The sequence below is a fragment of the Schistocerca americana genome, chromosome 2 (assembly GCF_021461395.2).
Source record: "Schistocerca americana isolate TAMUIC-IGC-003095 chromosome 2, iqSchAmer2.1, whole genome shotgun sequence".
Lineage (NCBI taxonomy): Eukaryota > Metazoa > Arthropoda > Insecta > Orthoptera > Acrididae > Schistocerca > Schistocerca americana.
In genome coordinates this window covers 695,776,569-695,796,317 of record NC_060120.1, presented here as the reverse complement: position 1 = coordinate 695,796,317, position 19,749 = coordinate 695,776,569, and the positions used below count along the sequence as shown (strand labels likewise).

Genomic DNA, 19,749 nt, shown 5'->3' with positions numbered 1-19,749 from the left:
TTACTCCACACTCAAAGTTACTGATCTCCCCTGACCTTGCATCCACAACTATAGAACATTTTCTAACACTTCTATTAGATACATCTACATGTACATGGATACGCTGCAAATCACACTTAACTACCCCACAGAGGGTTCATCGAATCACTTTCACAGTAATTCTCAATTGTTCCAATCTCGAACAGTGCACAGAAGAAACACCTATATCTTTCTATGTGGGGACTGATTTCTCTTATTTTATTATGATAATTTCTTCCTACATGGATTGGTGACAGCAAAATATTTTTGCATTCCTAGGAGAAGGGTGGTGGTTGAAATTTCGTGAGAAGATTCCACCACAATGAAGAAGGCCTTTGTTTTAATGATGCCCACTCCAAATCCTGTCTATGTCAATGACACTCTTTCCCATATTTTGCGACAATACAAAACGTGCTGCTCTTCTTTGAACTTTTTCGATGTACTCCATTAATCGTGTCTGGTAAGGATCTCAGATCGTGCAGCAGTACTCCAAAAGATGACGGACAAGCATAGTGCAGGCAGTCTTCTTAGTAGATCTGCTACATTTTCTTAATGTTCTGCCAATAAAACACAGTCTTTGGTTTGCCATTCCCACAACATTTTCTTTGTGTTCTTTCCAATTTAAATTGTTCTTAATTGTAATTCTTGGGTATTTAGTTGAATTTACAGCCTTTAGATTCGATTGATTTATCATGTCACCGAAATTTAATGGATACCTTTGGCACTTATGTGCATGATCTCATTATTTAGGGTCAGTTGCCAATTTTCAGACCATGTGGATATCTTTTCTAAATTGTTTTGACTTTACTAGATGATAAATCACAGTATCATCTGGAAACAACCTAAGATGGCTGTTCAGGTTGTCTCCTGAATCATCTGTATAGATGCTGTTACTTTCCGTCAATTACTATGAATTGTGACCTCTCTGACAGGGAATCATGCAACCAGTCACATAACTGAGACAATATTCATTAAGCACAAAATTTCACTACAAGCCGCTTGTGTGGTACAGTGTTAATAGCTTTCTAGAAATCTAGAAATACAGGCTCAGTTCAAAATCCCCTGTCAGTAGCACTCAGCACTTCATGTGAGTAAAGAGCCAACCATGTTTCACAAGAATAGTTTTTTCTAAATCAGTGTTGGCTGTCTCTCAGTAGACTGTTGTCTTGAGGTAATTTGTAATGTTTGAACACTATATATATTCCAAAATCCTGCAGCATATCGACTTTAATTATATGGGCCTGTAATTGAGTGAATTATGTCTATTGCCTTTTCTGATATTGGTGTGACCTATGCAGCTTCCAGTTTTTGGGTATGAATCTTTCTTCTAGCGAGCAGTTGTATATGATTGTTAAGTATGGAGCTATTGCATTAGCATATTCTGAAAGAACCTAATTGGTACAGAGTGTGGACCAGAAGTCTTGATTTTATAAGGGATCTGTGTTGCTTCGCTAGACCAAGGTTATCTACTTCTATGTTACCGTATTTACTCGAATCTAAGCCACACTTTTTTTCCGGTTTTTGTAATCCAAAAAACCGCCTGTGGCTTAGAATCGAGTGCAAAGTAAGCGGAAGTTCTGAAAAATGTTGGTAGGTGCCGCCACAAATGACTTCTGCCGTCGAATATATGCAGCGCTGCATAGGCATGCTTTGCAGGCACAAAGATAAATACTAGCGCCAAAATCTCCGCGTCAGTAAATAAATTAAAAAAAAAAAAAAAGAAAAGGGTGGAAGACAAGTATCCTTCTCCGCCCCGAGTTTCGACCACTGCATTTTATACATTATCCAACGAAGTAAATACAAATTCCGTATTGTTCATCTTCGAATGTAGCAGCATTTCAATGTAGTACGAAAATCCGACTGGCAAGACTGTTTGGGATGTTTGTCAATATGGCCAACACTACGTTCTGAATTTATTCCTACCTGTGAGAAGAGATGGTTGCTAATAGGAACTTTTATGAATTGTGAATCACATACAGTATTCTCTTCGCCATTAGAATAATACGAATATAAACATTTTGCCGTGTATTCTTTCGTGTTTGCTGCTATCTAATTTAAATCCTATCTGCCGAATAAACTACGAAACTAGGGTGAGACAACAGCAAACGTGGAAGAATATACATATCATGTCATGTTTATATTCGTATTATTCTTATGCCTAATAGTGATACAGGCAGAAATGAAGCACGACAATTGACTAGATTTTTAAATCTAAGATGACTCTAATTTCTGTGCAGAATGTAATGTACTAAAGAGGCGTCTGCAAAGATTTTCAAACGGAGAAAAATTTTCGCTAAACTCTCGTTCAGAACGTCATCTATCAAAAGCAATATATTATTTGGTTCTTGTTGATCATTATCAAAGAAAGCAGCAGTGTAAGTAACAACAAATAGCAGTCTCTTGCCATTGTTTTGCTAATGAAACAATTTCTCTCTTTTTTAATTGTAAGCGGCGGTAGCGCGCACGAAAACAAGCCATGCCGCGAGCAGGGACAGGCCGTAAACACTCATTATCAGAATGCGACAAACAATTCATGACACAGTACAGTAATGCATTTTCAGCTTAGAGTGACGTAAACACCTATAACAAACAGAACGGCACTTGCCAGATCAAAGCAAAGTAAGCAATTAATTCAAGGTGAAAAAGGAAAGGTACCCGTATATATACGGGCGGAGCGCGTGACGCATAGCAATGGCTACCTAGTAAAGCTTAACTGCTAAGCTTACGACTCGAGCCTACTGTAGCTGTATCGTCATTCATTCGACCTAAATTGTCTCTCATATTACAATGGACCAACTTTGTTTCGATTTGGAGGTGCGGCCTAAAACTTTTCTCTCCCCCTTGAATTTCGAGTCTCAAATTTCAGGTGCGGCTTAGATTCGGGAAGTTTTTTTTTTCTTGATTTCGAGTCTAATTTTTCAGGGGCGGCTTAGATTCGAGTGTGTCTTAGATTCGAGTAAATACGGTACTCATGTTGGCAGCTGTTCATTATCCAAATTATGGAATTTTTACTTTGTTGTCTTTGCTGTAAGAATTTTGGAAGGTGGTTGGTTGGTTGGTTGGTTGGTTCAGAGGGAGGGAGAGAGGGGGGGGGGGGGGGGGGGGGAGGACCAAACAGTGAGGTCATTCGTTCCCATTGAATAGGGAAGGAAAGTAGCCGTGCCCTTTCAGAGGAGCAATGCTGGCATTTGCCTGAAGCAGTTTATGGAAATCACAGAAAACCTAAGTTATGATGGTTGGATGCTAAGGTTGTGTTTAGTAACTCGGCTTGAGCTGCATTGTCGTTGATAGTATTTCCACTGCTGTTGCATACACAAGGCATTGACTGTGTCTTGCCGCTGCATACTTTACATACGGCCAGAATCTCTCAGGATTTTCTGCCATATTTCGAGACTTAAGTTTCATTGGGAAACTACACTCCTGGAAATGGAAAAAAGAACACATTGACACCGGTGTGTCAGACCCACCATACTTGCTCCGGACACTGTGAGAGGGCTGTACAAGCAATGATCACACGCACGGCACAGCGGACACACCAGGAACCGCGGTGTTGGCCGTCGAATGGCGCTAGCTGCGCAGCATTTGTGCACCGCCGCCGTCAGTGTCAGCCAGTTTGCCGTGGCATACGGAGCTCCATCGCAGTCTTTAACACTGGTAGCATGCCGCGACAGCGTGGACGTGAACCGTATGTGCAGTTGACGGACTTTGAGCGAGGGCGTATAGTGGGCATGCGGGAGGCCGGGTGGACGTACCGCCGAATTGCTCAACACGTGGGGCGTGAGGTCTCCACAGTACATCGATGTTGTCGCCAGTGGTCGGCGGAAGGTGCACGTGCCCGTCGACCTGGGACCGGACCGCAGCGACGCACGGATGCACGCCAAGACCGTAGGATCCTACGCAGTGCCGTAGGGGACCGCACCGCCACTTCCCAGCAAATTAGGGACACTGTTGCTCCTGGGGTATCGGCGAGGACCATTCGCAACCGTTTCCATGAAGCTGGGCTAAGGTCCCGCACACCGTTAGGCCGTCTTCCGCTCACGCCCCAACATCGTGCAGCCCGCCTCCAGTGGTGTCGCGACAGGCGTGAATGGAGGGACGAATGGAGACGTGTCGTCTTCAGCGATGAGAGTCGCTTCTGCCTTGGTGCCAATGATGGTCGTATGCGTGTTTGGCGCCGTGCAGGTGAGCGCCACAACCAGGACTGCATACGACCGAGGCACACAGGGCAAACACCCGGCATCATGGTGTGGGGAGCGATCTCCTACGCTGGCCGTACACCACTGGTGATCGTCGAGGGGACACTGAATAGTGCACGGTACATCCAAACCGTCATCGAACCCATCGTTCTACCATTCCTAGACCGGCAAGGGAACTTGCTGTTCCAACAGGACAATGCACGTCCGCATGTATCCCGTGCCACCCAACGTGCTCTAGAAGGTGTAAGTCAACTACCCTGGCCAGCAAGATCTCCGGATCTGTCCCCCATTGAGCATTTTTGGGACTGGATGAAGCGTCGTCTCACGCGGTCTCCACGTCCAGCACGAACGCTGGTCCAACTGAGGTGCCAGGTGGAAATGGCATGGCAAGCCGTTCCACAGGACTACATCCAGCATCTCTACGATCGTCTCCATGGGAGAATAGCAGCCTGCATTGCTGCGAAAGGTGGATATACACTGTACTAGTGCCGACATTGTGCATGCTCTGTTGCCTGTGTCTATGTGCCTGTGTTTCTGTCAGTGTGATCATGTGATGTATCTGACCCCAGGAATGTGTCAATAAAGTTTCCCCTTCCTGGGACAATGAATTCACGGTGTTCTTATTTCAATTTCCAGGAGTGTATTATAAGCATCTCACATTGAAGTCCATGCTAAATTTCGAGCTTCTGTAGAAGATCGCCAATCTCAGAGATTTTGCGTTTGTTTAAATTTCGCATGCTTTTTTGTTGTTTCTGAAATAGTGTTCCGACCCGTTTTGTGTATCAATAAGGTCAGTTCCATTGTTTGTTAATTTATTTGCTATCTCTCTCTCTCTCTCTCTCTCAATTGCTGTTGATACTATTTCTGTGAATTCAAGTCTCATCTGGCCCACACTTACATTGTTAATTTGGAAGGAGTGGAGATTGTGTCTTGGACGGGTGTCGAGTGAATTTTTATCTGATTTTGTGAATAGGTATACTTTTAGTTTATTTTTGGAAGACTTGGGGATTACAGCATTCAGTCGCGTTACGACAACCTGTGTTCACTAATCGCTATATCCATTTTGATGCTCGTTACTAGCTCAGTATTATTTGTTGCTAAGACATCAAGTGTATTTTCACAACTGTTTACTGTTCTCATGGGCTCATGAACCAATTGCTCGAAATAATTTTAAGATAGTAGGTTTAGCACAATTTCGAATGAGGTTTTATGTGTACCTCCAGATTTAAACATGTATTTTCTCCAACATATCGAGGGTACATTAAAGTCACCACCAACTATAATTGTATGTATTGGGTACATGTTTGAAATTAAACTCAAGTTTTCTTTGAACCTTTCAGCAATTGTCGGTAAAATAATCCAATTATTATTTTGTTCTGGTTGCCAAGAATGACCTCTGCCCATACTAACTCACAGGAACTATCTGCTTAAATTTCATTACAAGATAAACTACTTCTAATAGCAACACACACACCAATTGTGTTTAGCCTATCCTTTCTGAATACCATTATGTTCTTTGCAGAAATTTCGGTTGAACTTATTTCTGGCTTTAGTCAGCTTTCAGTGCTTATAACCATTTGAACATCAGTGCTTTCTGTTAGTGCTTGGAGCTCTGATACTTCCGCAACACAGCGATGACAATTTACAACTGTTATACTGATGGTCCTGGATCTACGTTCTTCTTGTGTTCAACCTGCTCCCTTTGAGACCGAAGCTCTTTTTTTTGTTCCCACCCCCAAGAACATTTAACCTAAAAAACCACTCGGTCCCTACTACTTGGGTAGCCGCCTACTGCTTGTAGTGACTCCTGACCTAATCAGCAGAACCCAAAACCTAACCACCGTATGGCGCAAGTTGAGGAATCTGGAGCCTACATGGTCACAGAACCATCGGGACTACTGACTCACACCTTCCACTCAGCTCTGTACCAGAGGTCCGCAATTAGCTATGTCGACTATGCTGCAAATGATGAGCTTTGCTTTCTTCGCACAAGCAAGACTGGCAGCCTGTACTACTTCTGTGAGCCACTCGAAACCAGAGAGAATCTCTTCTGATCCAAAGTGACACATATCATTGGCACTGACATGAGCCACCACCTGTAGCTGGCTGCACCATGTGCTCTTCATGACATCTGGAAGGACCCGTTCCACGTCCGGGATGGCTCTACCCGGTACACGCATGGAGTGCACATTAGCTTTCTTCCCTTTCTTGGCAGCCATGTCCCTAGGGGCCCCTATAATGTGCTTAACATTGGGGCTCCCAACTACCTGTAATCCTACCCTTTATGATTATCTGCATCTTGCAGGCCAGGAGGTTTCCTCTGAAACAGGGCAAGCAATTGCATCTAGCTGAGGGACAGCGTCAGCCACAGAGTGTGCCTCGAACCTGTTTGTCAGGCTAACTAGAGAGGCCTTTCATTCGGCCCACTGGGAAGTCTTTTGCCACCTGCCGTGCTCCTAGGCGACCTCCCACTCGACTGTGGAGGAGGGGTCAACCTCAGTGCAAGCAGTTACTGGGCTGACCACTGCCATGGACTGATCGGTGAACTCAAACGTGCAGGATGTCCGTTTGATCCCCATCACTGACACACAACACTGATGCCCGTCCACTGCAGCTTCAAGCTGTGTAACCAAAGCCATCGCAGCTTGGAACTGAGATTGAAGTGTCACCATCTTGGCTTTCATCTGCACATAGCAATCACATTACCTATGCATACTAACGACCGTGGAAAAATACACTACACAGACAAATTATTTATTTCTTGTTCGATCTGCCAGATACATGGCAGACAAATAATGACAGTTGACACACACTACGGAACTCTACTGTAGACATGGAGGAAATGCAAGAACTGTATCCATTAAATGAGGTTAATACACAGAGATTCAAAAACTGAACCACCATAGCACTTGGGTGAGTCTAAATAATTTGTTCCTGATTAGGATCTTGTAATATGTGAGAAAATTGGTTTACTTTCTGACACAGATGAAAACCTGAGAACTGTGTCTGTTTCATGTTAAATTAACACGCAGAAACTTAAAAAACTAAACTACGAAAACACACAGATGAAACTATACAACTCGCTCCTGGTTAGAAACTTGTAAAATGTCACAAAATCTGTTACTTCTCTGTTGCTGTTATGTGTCTTGACCAGCTGCTGCTGCCTGACATCTGTCACTCAGAAGTGGAAGGGGAAATGTGGCCTACTATCACAACTGGAATATAATGTAGTGGACATTGCTCATTAGGAGACAGTGTCATTACTGTTACAGTAAGAGAGGTCCATCTTCATGCTTGAGTATTCTGTTCTGTGATAGGATAAGAAAAGCCATCACATTGTCCATAATATGCCTGTTGAAACTGTGTGAGAAATCTCTGTGAAATGAGTTACAGCCGGATGAAAGTTTATCCAGCAACAGCTCTCATTGTGCTGCTTCCTACTGACAATGCTCAACAAATTATACATATGGTTACAAAGTTCAGAGAATAAATTTTTCGCTCTGCAGTTGAGTATGCACTGATATGAAACTTCCTGGCAGATTAAAACTGTGTGCTGAATCAAGATTCTAACATGACCTTTGGCTTTCCTTGGCAAGTGCTCGACTGACTGAGCTACCCAAGCTTAACATGATTCACCTCACAGCTTTGCTAGTGGCATCAGCTCATCTCCTACCTTCCAAACTTCACAGAGGTTTCAAAGTAGAGCATTTGTCCACAAAAAGGCAAGTTCAAGTCTCAGTCTGACACACACTTTTAATCTGCTAGGAAGTTTCAGGAAATCCTTGGTGGACAATAAATAACGGAAGGATTAAAGATGAAAACTCACTGTAGAGTTGAGATATTGACTAGTCTGTAGGCAAATAAACAAGAATGAAAACAAAGAAGTTTTTGGATGCTTTCCTTCTTCAGAGGTAACTAGTTAGAATAAATTATAGTGGCCTGGTGTGCAGTGATCTCTCTGAAGAGGTGGAAGAAATGTTCTGTTTGTCAGGATGGAGATCAGCTCTCGAATCTGGGCATCATGATTTCAGTGGGATGGCGAGGGTTAGAAGAGTCCACCTGAGGAGTAAGATAGCTGCACCAAGACAGAACGTTAATGTAAACTCTTTATTATTCCAATGAATTTGAGCAGCTACAGGTGCATGCCCTTGTCCGGTGGTGCAGCATGGTCAGGCACCGATCTCGCAGCCGTTGATACAGGATCGTTGTTGTGAAGACTGCATTAGGCTGCTACACACAATGTGGCCTCAGTGTGGAGGGACTTTGCATAGTAGAAGTCCCCTATCAGTGCTTTGTCAGATGATGATGTGGCTGACTGTTGTTACGCTGCTAGCGGGGTGACCTGAGTCCTGCCCAGCTGAGGCACGTGACATCTGGCTGGCGACAGTCAGTGTTGGCAAGCACACAGTTACTTGAGGGCTGCAGTTCTAGCCTCAGCCCGTCAGGCAGTGGCTGGACCTGATTGGCAGGAAATCCTGTCAGTATTATGGCTGAGCGATGGTGACCTCATGGCAGAAGCCAACACCGTGACTGCTGATGACTCGGTGATTCGAGTGGTGACCTACTTGACCAGATGGCAGATGGCCTGAGTGTTGCTATAGTCATATATGATACATGGAGAAGTAACCCCCCACCTCTGGTGTTGGTAATTGCCTGGGAATTGACTGACTGACAGGGGGATGGTACTGCTATGCAGTGCATGCATGTCCCCTGCCCCCCCCCCCCCCCTCACACACACACACACACACACACACACACACACACACACACACACACACACACACACAAACTCACATTTGTCTCTACAACATTGTTGTCCTGATGATAGATTGCATAGGTTGGAGTGAGTGAGGGATGAAAGGAACCAGGAAGGGATAGTGAGATGTGAACAGAAGTGTGGGTGATGGCTGGGAGTAGAGGAGGAGAGGAGGAGATTAGTGTTTAACGTCCCGTCGACAACGAGGTCATTAGAGACAGAGCGCAAGCTCGGGTGAGGGAAGGATGGGGAAGGAAATCGGCCGTGCCCTTTGAAAGGAACCATCCCGGCACTTGCCTGAAGCGATTTAGGGAAACCACGGAAAACCTAAATCAGGATGGCCGGAGACGGGATTGAACCGTCGTCCTCCCGAATGCGAGTCCAGTGTGCTAACCACAGCGCCACCTCGCTCGGTTTCTGGGAGTAGAAGCAGCGAGCATACAGTATACATGATCCAGTCATATTAATGTGACCACTTCCTATGTTTGACATCAATGTGCCACAACTCACAAACAGCAGGTGCAAGCACTAGCAGAATAGGGTATATAAAGTGTGTTGGGGGGGGGGGGGGGGGGGTTTACGGAAAACAGTGCAGTCATTGGTATAATGCAGAAACAGAGTGATTTATCTGATGTCCAAAATAGCATGATCTTCAGGCCATCCCTTTCACTCTAAAAAGGTCTTAGCCGACAACACATTTCCCTCGAAATGTGATTTGCTAACAGATCTACTGTACCATATCCACACGTGCCTCTGATCATAGGAGCATCCCCTTGAAAAAACTGCAAAGGAGAATTCCACTCATTAGTCAGTATCACCCTGGACTGGTATAACTTGACCATATCATGTGGCAAAGCTTCAACTAACTTTAAAATGTCCCGAAATGAGGAAAGTTTCACCTACAATCCTTTCCAACTCTCCCAGAGTGATAGCATGCAATCCACACAGTCTAAGAAATATCCTATTAAATTGTTATGCAACACCCTCTCCAACCCCATTGCTACAAGGGTCATATCAGTGTGGGAGATCCAGGTGCAAGACCTGCCTCATTCACCATCCACGTCCTGTTCTGGCCCTGTCACAGACATATCTTAGCTTAACAGAGGTAGGGACACCTGTTAAATCAGTCTTATCGTATAGCATGTCAGTCCCCCACTACGGATCAGCTTCTTTTGATTGTTTAGATAGGAATTGTCCTAGTAACAGATTCTTTGATCCCTCAGTTCTCCTGGCCTCAATCACTGCCGATATTCCTGGTCACACTCAGCTGCACCCCTGTTCATACACTGACCCTCCCTACCCCTTTCCCCACTTCACTCACCCTACAATAACAGCTATCTTTCAGCAGTCTCCGTATTCCTGTGTTCTGTTTTCCCCGAGTCCACTCTTCCACATCATTGTGTGTCAGAGCTAGCTCATTCGTGCCACATTTATGTACTGTGTGCTTGCTGTCTCACCTTTCCAGCTGCCAACTTCCCTTCCTTCCATCCCTCAGTTCCCTCCTCGCATCCTCTGTCCCCTTGCCTACTCCATCTGATACAACTCCTCATTCCAGCAGTAGCAGTAGCAGCAGCAGTGGTGGTGGTGGTGGTGGTGGTGGTGGTGGTAGTAGTATTAGTTGTTGTTGTTTCGTGTGTGTGTGGGAGGGGGGGGGGGGAGGGAGGGATAGAGAGAGAGGGGGGGGAGGTGGAGGGGGAGGGTGCCTAGTTTTGATAGAAGTTGCACAGTAGGAACATAAAAATATTTTGGGTTGTGGAATATCATTGAAGTGTCTGCCAAAAATCTACAGACCCTTGTTGCTGTTTATTTTTTGTCAGTTGTTGCAGAGACTGGAAAGGATATGGTAGAAAAATGCAGTAGTTAGGGGAGCTATATTTGATGTATGAAACTGTCAAACAATGGAAAATCCAGGATTTAATGTAACAATATTATGAAAAGGAAAGCTGCTACTCACCGTACAGCGGAGATGCAGAGTCGCAGATACGCACAACAAAAAGACCGTCACAAATAAAGCTTTTGGCCAGCAAGACCTTCATCAAACACACACACACACACACACACACACACACACACACACACACACACACACACACGACTGCAGTCTCTGACAACTGAAGCTACAGCAACTTTCCTTTTCATAATAATATATGAAATTGTGGTTGACTGCACTATAATTAACACAGGCACAGGTGACGCCAGCAGTGGGAGTCTGATGCCACAGCCATGGGTGGTAGCTGCGGAAGCAATTTGTAATTTCAAAAGCTATACTTTTATCTTTCTATGTTTTGAATAAAAAGAAGTTCATCAGCTAAAAAATGAAGAGTATAATGATGTAGTAAAGGAATGATTATTTGAGTGATATCCTCAACCAGTCAGTAAAATGTGGTAGACACAAACAGGCTGTTTCAAAATTGCACCGACAAACTTTGAGGGGTTATAGACATCTTGAGGAACAAAATTAGGATACGGACCAGTGTCGGGAAATGTCATCTAGTGTTGCTAAAGGGTGTCGAAGTTGTAGGCACCAGCGCGTGTGTATGTATATACATACAAGGTAATTCCGTCATGATGTTACAAACTTTCAGGAATGGTGGAGAAGGATAAATGTATTAGTTTGAGGTAAGGGACCTGGTTACAGAGACGAATGAGCCTAAAGTTATAAGTGAAAATCGTTTCGATACCTCTGACAGTGGAACATGTGTACCGATACTGGTATTGCTAAGGTAGTAGGGTATGTAGCTTTTAGAGGTGGTAGTATGGAGGAAAACTAGAAATAAATATTTAGTAACCATTGGCTCTAAAATGCATACCTTTGGAGCTATGAACACTTGTTCATCTTCACTGCATGTTTACTAGATTTTTTTTCTTCTTTTGGTCCATACTGTCACCTCTGAAACTTACCTACCACACAATCTGAGCAACAACATTACCGGTACATGTATTTCACTGTCAGAGGTATCAGAACGATTTTCACTTATACTTTTCGAATCGTGTGTTTCTGGACCAGGGTCCCTTACCTCATGTTGATACATTTAGCCTTCTGTCACCCCAAAAGTTTTTAATGTCACCACCCTGTATATAGAAACAGAGACACTGGCACCTGTAATATTGATGCTTTATAGCCTCACTGGATGACATTTTTGGACACTGTTTCCTATACTCATTTATTTCAAGACACCTTCTACATCCCCTCGAAGTTTGTCAGTGTAAGTTTTAAACACTACGCATATCAAATGGAACATTGCAGCTTTTAAAGGTATGGTGATAGTTTCAAGCAAACAATAACAGGAACTTGATAGACTGTGCTGAACTGAACAAAATTATTTGAAAATGTTTACAGGAGAAGTAAGAAAATACCATAAAAATGGATGGGAAGAAATGAAAGTATGGATAAAATAATCTTATGTTGCATAGGAATCACATTTTGTCAGTGAGTATAGCAGGTGGGACAGTAAGTACCAATAAAGACAAAACTGTACAAGAATTTTGTATAGTTTGAGAGATTAGTCAGAAATACATATGGTTGATTAAGAAATAATGACAGTCTGGAGGTAATTCCAGAGGAGATGTAGCAACTGTTGAGGTTAGAAGTAGTTATAGGTGCTTGGATTGATGGTATTCCAGGCAAAGTAGCACACAAGAATCTTGCAAAAGTATTAACAGAATGTCTCGGAGGAAGACAGTTGCACGATACTGGATCAATGCTGTAATTATTGTAGTTCAAACGAAAGAAGAGAGCAAATACATAAGAAACTACAGACATGTCGCCTCCCTCTAAGTAATGTTCATCATATTCAGTGAAAGCATTACCAACTGCATAGAAAAACTATGGTTTTTTTAATTGGTAAAAAACAAATTTGCTTTAGAATTGGATATAGTGCAATGGTTCATTTGCAAGTTGCTAAATGTTATAATAAGGAATAATACGTATGCTAATGCCACAGCTTTCATTAGACTTCACCAGAATGATGAAAAATTTAGAAATGAAAGAGGAATGAGCCGAGGAGACTCATGTCTCCAAAACTATTCTCAGCAGTCCTCGAGGAAATTTCCATATCCTCAAACTGGGAAGACTACACATGGATGTAACTTACTTTAACAACCCTCATTTTGCCAAAGCTGTTGTACTATTTGCCTCTTGTCCAGATAAGCTTTAACAAAAAATCCTAAATCACGTGTAACCACTATATTGAAAAGAAAACAGCAGAAATTTACAATGAAGTCATAGAACCAAATCATAAGTTGTTGAGTTTATGGCAGTTTAAGACAGCTGGACAAGCAGAAAAAATGTTAAAGAGAAGAGTAAGATGGCCTGAAGCACTTTTGTTTAATTTAATAGTATATTAGAGATCAAGTACTGAAAGAAAATTGAGGCTTATTCACCGGATAACGGAGAGATGCATGTTGGAATTGCAGGAGTGATAGGAAAACAAACAAATCGACTATGTGATAGTCTGGAGTGGAAGACATAATTATGAATGCAGTGAAAATGAAATAGATGTAGCTGTGATATATAAACCAGCTAAACTGATAGATTCAGCAAGGCTGGATCCTGAGAGATAAGAAGCGGTAGGGATTATGACCTAATGTAGGTGGATCGAAGGTATTAGAATGTATATAAACAGGAGCAGTATGTATGCCTGTAACTGAAGTCTGTACTGTAGTGTGATGTCCAGAGGAGCCCTTCATCAAGCAGCAGACACCTAAGAACAGAGCTCTCCTTGCTTCAGCTTAAGGATTATTTGATGTGGATTATCCGCTTGGGGTTCCTTGTCTGAAGTGATATTAAATTTTTATACACAGATGTTAGATCATCATGTATAAGACCTCGTTTTCTTAAAGATAATTTGCTTTTATTGCTATATTGTTGATACAGTCGTTCTTTGGTTTAATGCGTAGGAAATTCCAGCTGCATTATTAGAACTCTGAGACAGCGTTCTTCACCACATCAGCTTCTCTGTGGTTGTGGAGTAAGGTAATGTGCTGCACTATTGTAACAAAGAGGTCAGCTTATGACATAACCTCAGCATTTGAATAAAACCTAACACACAAGGACATTTATTTGTATGTTGTAAACGATGATGAACTGGCACAGATGATGTCTATAGACCAGGGAATTGGCATAGCACTCAATAACTGTCAAAAAATGAGACAACGGGAAGTAGTATTTTGACGATGTGGCTGCAGTAATAGGCAAAGCTTGAAGCCATTGCAGAAATAACATGGGGAAAAAACCCTACTCTTCGGAAAAGAGCAAAATACTGACTGTGACTGTTAATGAGTAAGAAAAACTTAATCCTGAAGAAGTAAATATTAAATCAATTCTTGGGTGTGCATTGCAACTCTTGAAGTCTGTTAAGGATAAGATACTGGGTGGGAGTGCAGTTATTATTACTATGAACAAGCAGTGGTACTGTTGCTTGTCAACATTCGGATGTTATATGAGTGACATCTATGCCTCTTCCCCCCCCCCCCCTCCCCCCCCTCTCCTCGAAACTGATATAATTGTAGTACATTCATTATTTTGTTTTGCTACATTATTTACACTGTAAATATTCTTCATTGTTTTAGGCCATCGAATACGTTGCGTCAACTTCAAGAACAAAACACACTGCTGCTTAGAGTGTGCCAGGAACTGAACCAAGAATTAGCAGAAGTTCAAGAAGAAAGGGCCTCTTTGGAAATGCAGTTGGAGCATCTCAGAAGTCACCTAACAGAATGAAAGCCCTTAAATTAAAGAGTATATTGTGTACTGGAATTTCTCAAAGTACTGTCTTGTACTTTTCTGGATACAAGGCGATTTTCAGTTATAGAATTCTTTATTGCATGGATAAGAGACAGTTGTGGAGTCTAAAAAATATATATGTTTATTATGCTATTTTGTAATAATCTACGAAGAGAATTAAGGTTGAAACTGCTAGATAGTTTTTGACATAGATGTATGTTAAAATGTGCAGTTTATTTTATATGTTGACATGTATGTCAGAAAGAAGGGAAAAAATCTGTTAGATCATTTTAAGTTCCAGGCAGTTACTAATATAGTAAAAAGACCTCCTTAAAATGTGTTGTTTACTGAGCAACAGTCAATGGCATTGACTGCTAAATGTGCTTTGTATGTAGTAAAGAGATCATAAAAAACCTATGCTGGACACTCCAGATTGGCTTGTTTTGCAGAGTATATGCAGTTACTATGGTGTTCTAAAATAATGCTTCAAGGTGCCACAAGTATTATTGTGTTAGTGCTGTACGTTTTGTACATTGGTGCTCTTGTTCAATTGAGTTGTTTTGCCTGAGAAGTTTGGAAGTTGTGGCCAGAGGTGTATTTTTTATCTTGGGAGTTTTTCCTAGACAGATTACCTCTCTTGTGCTCAATATATGCCTTTTATATTGTTATTGTTGACCTTTGTAATTGAACATGTAGTTATTAATATATGAGAGCATGTAAAAGCAAAGATTCCAAATTGTGAATGTAATTTTTAAATTTACTATTTTTTTAATTCATTGTAATGATAATGGGGATGTTATTCAACATTATTTTTGTTTGTTTGTATGTGAAGATTCAAGTATACATGTTTGTCTTTAATATACTGACAGTTTTGGTTAGTTACTATTGCTGAAACATTTATGTGAAGTTAAACAGGCAGCTAATCCAAAAAAGTTGTAGAAGCCATTGTATTTGCCTGCTTATCTTGTTGACAGAAAATTGTCGTAAATTGCCCATTCATATGCCAGCATCTCCATTATTTACTGTCTGTGTAGAGATGGAAGTGCTCTGATTGAAATTTTACAGCAAAATTCTCTGTGCATATGTATTGATAGCAGGTTGAAGTATGGAAGAGTTCCAGACCAGATCTAGTTGCATGAGTGTATTGTCCAGTGAGTGACTTGGGAAAACTTTTTTGTGCCATAAAATAAGATAATTTGGAAGTAAATGAAACTGGGGAATCTACAGTCAGTGTCACAAAAACATCGGATGGAGCTTCATGTAATGCTCACCTTTGGTTACACACGTTCAGAGTTGGAGATACTTGGTACTGTTGCAGTACTTGTCATGTTAAGACTTTTATGTGCTGATGAGTTCATGAATATTTGTATGATCTGATTTTTTTTTTTCTTTTTCTGTTGTGTATCCTAATGAGAGTGAAGCTTTCTGTGTACTTGAAAGGATGGTAGTCTACATTGTGTGTGCTAATTTAAAACAAAACAAGAAAATCCCAATAATTATGAACTAGAGTAGATAATTAAAAAGACTATACAAAGGAATATAGTGCAACTGTGCGATATTGTAGGAAAAAAAAACTGAATTAAATCTTTATATTTTACAACCAAAGATTTGCTTTCAGGCCGAGGGACAGCAGAGATTAGGACATGATTAAAAATAGGGTCCCAGAATCTATGGAAAATATACTATGAGGCTCCTTAACCACCCTTCCCAATCCTCAGTTAAAGGTGTTGCATCAAAAGCTTGTATAGTTAGTGTATTAAGATTGAAGTATAGTGCTGTTCTTTAACATCATAGATCTGAATTACATGAGTAATTCAGTTAAGCATATGAGTAAATTGCAAAATTCCAATTTCCATTGTCAATCTCATTTATTTTCATCTCTCTCTTGCTGTTTGTTCTGTGATTAAAGAGCCTTGTAGCAGTTCATATTTTGTGATCGAAAGTCCATACTGCCAATTCATGAATTACCTCGAAGCAAGAGGTTTTTTTCCAAAAGTTATGTATTCACATACTTCTGTTTTTGGTAACTGTAACCAGTATACTTCCAGCAAGTTGTGTATTGGTTATTTTTTCACTTAACGTGGTTATAGCTGTACAAAGCCAATTCACACAGTTTTTTGATCCATGCCTTACCCTTTCTTATCAGTATGTTACCATTAATTTTATACAAAAGAAAAGAAAAGGAAAGAAACAAGCACCAATTTTTGTTCTTTCTTCAACAACTTAATACTCAAATTCTGTTTGTTTTGTTATTGTAATTGTTTCCAATTTACAAGATAATTTCTTTTTCTAACAGAATCTACAATTCAGACTAATACACAGAAAACATTGTTTCCATCTCTCTAATCCCAGCAATCAGTTTAAAAGAATTTGGGGATGTGTACCATTGTCCCTTCTTCATATTTCATATTAACATACATGGAATGAATGTTTGTCAGATTTGGGGTTGACTGTGAATATTTACACAAGCACTAATTATACGGAGTTATTGTGAGAAAGAACATTCAAACAGTGGAATCACATCTTTCATTTTTAGCCCTCGTTGCAGTGGTCACAGTACTGTTCTTTTTTTTTTCTTTTCTTTCTCTTTTCTTTTAAAAAAAGAAGAGGCGAGAGTGCATTTTGTTGTGTATAACTTGAATGGAACAAAGTGTTGAATAGATTGCCAGCAGTTATGCCACCACCTGCTTATTCATTTGTGTCTGTTTATAGACTGCTGTGTTATAGGTATGTCTTTGTGTATGGAGTGTATATTTATTGAGATGTACATTTGATTTACCCATGTTATGTGTTGTCTTAATGTAGCAGTCATGATTTAAGCAATATGTGTGAAACTTGACACACTTGTATGTATTATACTCCAGTGAGATTATTCATACTCAACTTAGGACTAGCTGATTAGTGTGCCACATGGCAATATCTGTTAACATTAGTTGGTGCAGTTTGTATGTATCATTTGCAGTAAGTTCCCTCATCACCAACTTGAAATGACATATATTTTCCTTCAGAATGAATTTTTACCCTGGAGAAAATCTCTTTCTTTTTGTAGTGGGGAAAATCTCTTTCTTTTTGTAGTGAAGTTTATGTTGTTGTTGCCATAAAAGAGCAGATAGCATATGTAACATCTAATAAACAAAATCAGCTATGCTAAACTGATAAATGGGCGTTAGATGATGAAGGTGGGATCTGAGATGTTTGAGAGGAATAAAGGGAGAAAAAAGTTGCGGTACATTGGGTCTTCAGCTTTTGGGACAAAATGAATAATATGCTCTTTCCCACTTTCTACTTGGTTTCGATTTTTACCCATGTTGTACGAAATGTAGACTATATATTTTATCAGAGCAGTTGCTGATTTAGCAAATTTTAGGTAATTGCTCCTCACACTTTACTCCAGTGCTTACTTTGCTCCCTGCAGTCTTGTAAACAAATTTTGTTTTTTTACCTGAGAATGATAATATTTGTTTAGTTACTAAAATGTTGATACGACAAATTGAGAAAGCTCTTGTAGTCACCAGACTAAAATGTCAATACGACAAATTGAGAAAGCTCTTGTAGTCACCAGACAGGTGACGCATATCATAACCTGCTATAATGTTAGTGTTCGTATTTTTTCATTTGTCATTATATCACCATGTAGTTCAGTCTTTCAGCTAAAACTGCACAACTTGATTAAGAAGCAAATAAGTAATCTCATTATCAGTGTTGATGATTCTAGTAACACTCTATTTTCTGTGCTGTGATAATGTTTATAAAATATATTATTTTTTTATTTACATAAAAGTGACCAAAAATATTGAATATTTTTACCTTGTTGCCTAGTTTCATGTACACTGTTTGCTGGCCACAACTTTAAACATTTGTTGTGTGTGTCATGCTTGTGACAGACTACCCGTAGCATGGTATTTCGTTGCATCTACATGTTAAATATATTTGAAGTCACAGAATGCTATGTGAATGAGTCACCATATAAAGAGTTTTACTGTTATCTAAAGCATATGGTGCAGTTTTGTAATAGCTGCAGAGAAATGTTGTATTAATAGGCAATAAACTTGCTTCAAAATGCTTTTCCAAAATTATTTGTAATTCTGAACATGTATAGTCGACACACTGCTCGCAAGTCCTTTACTTGTAGATAAGAGTCTTGCTTTTTTGTAATACTTAAACCTCAGTTCTATTCAGTTCTTAAGGAATCAGCTTTTTTTTTCATGTTTCTGCATTGTTGCAAATAATGTACTGGTAACACATACGAAGAGTGTGGCATATTTGATGACTTCGAAAGTGAAACAAGAAAGTTTCTCTTTTTCTGTTAATGTCAGAATTTTGAAATACGTGTACTGCAGTTACTAAGAGCTGCAATATGGTCGAGACCTTCACATGGTGCATTAAATTGCACTTTTTGTAGAAATTGTGTAAGTTAAAATCACAGAGAGACTTTTGCGTATTCTTTTTCTTGTTTTGTCCCAGTGTCTCAACTGTTGTTCTTTTGTCATGTATTGTTTTTAACTGTCATTCTTTTGTCATCTATTGTCTTTGTCCCTTTGTGATTTTCACAATTTTCTAAATTGAAATTTTCGTTTTATACATGGCATAGAATTGTTCAGTTACTTACCTTGCACCTTCACATCCCCATGATTGTTTTCCTTCCCCCATTCCTTCATTCAGTCTCACAGTGTGTAACATGCTTTGCTGCATGTAGGAAGGCTCTTCAGGTACATGGAATGAGTTAATAAATAAATAGGGCAACAGCAGCTAATAAACAGAAGCTTCTGCTGTATATCATTAATTACAAACTGCTTATGCAGAATTAGAGGCATTAGTGTCAAGCTGTTCTTTAAATGATTTACGAATAAGGCTTATTTTATTTTGAACTTCTTTTACCAAAACACATGAATTTTTACCAGAACACATGAATTTTAAATCCACATGAGAAATGATTTTTTTAAGACTCTTGTCTTTCTTGAAATGGTGAAGCATGGGCTTGCTTAACAGTTTTGCACAAGAGTATAGAATCAAAGACAAACATGTTAAGTTACATGTACATATGTATCTTACCT

General features: G+C 40.4%; 1 protein-coding gene across 4 annotated transcripts in view; it reads left to right on the top strand.

Moving 5' to 3' along the window:
• The window catches only part of LOC124593897 (ralBP1-associated Eps domain-containing protein 2), a 126,815-nt gene extending 110,464 nt beyond the window's left edge, over nucleotides 1–16,351 (top strand). For all 4 annotated transcript variants that reach the window (XM_047132245.1, XM_047132244.1, XM_047132246.1 and 1 more), the window contains one exon: nucleotides 14,542–16,351. In XM_047132245.1, the coding sequence (XP_046988201.1) occupies nucleotides 14,542–14,692 (151 nt within the window). In that variant the 3' untranslated portion in view covers nucleotides 14,693–16,351. The remainder of the gene's footprint in view (nucleotides 1–14,541) is intronic.
• Nucleotides 16,352–19,749: the final 3,398 nt, after the last annotated feature.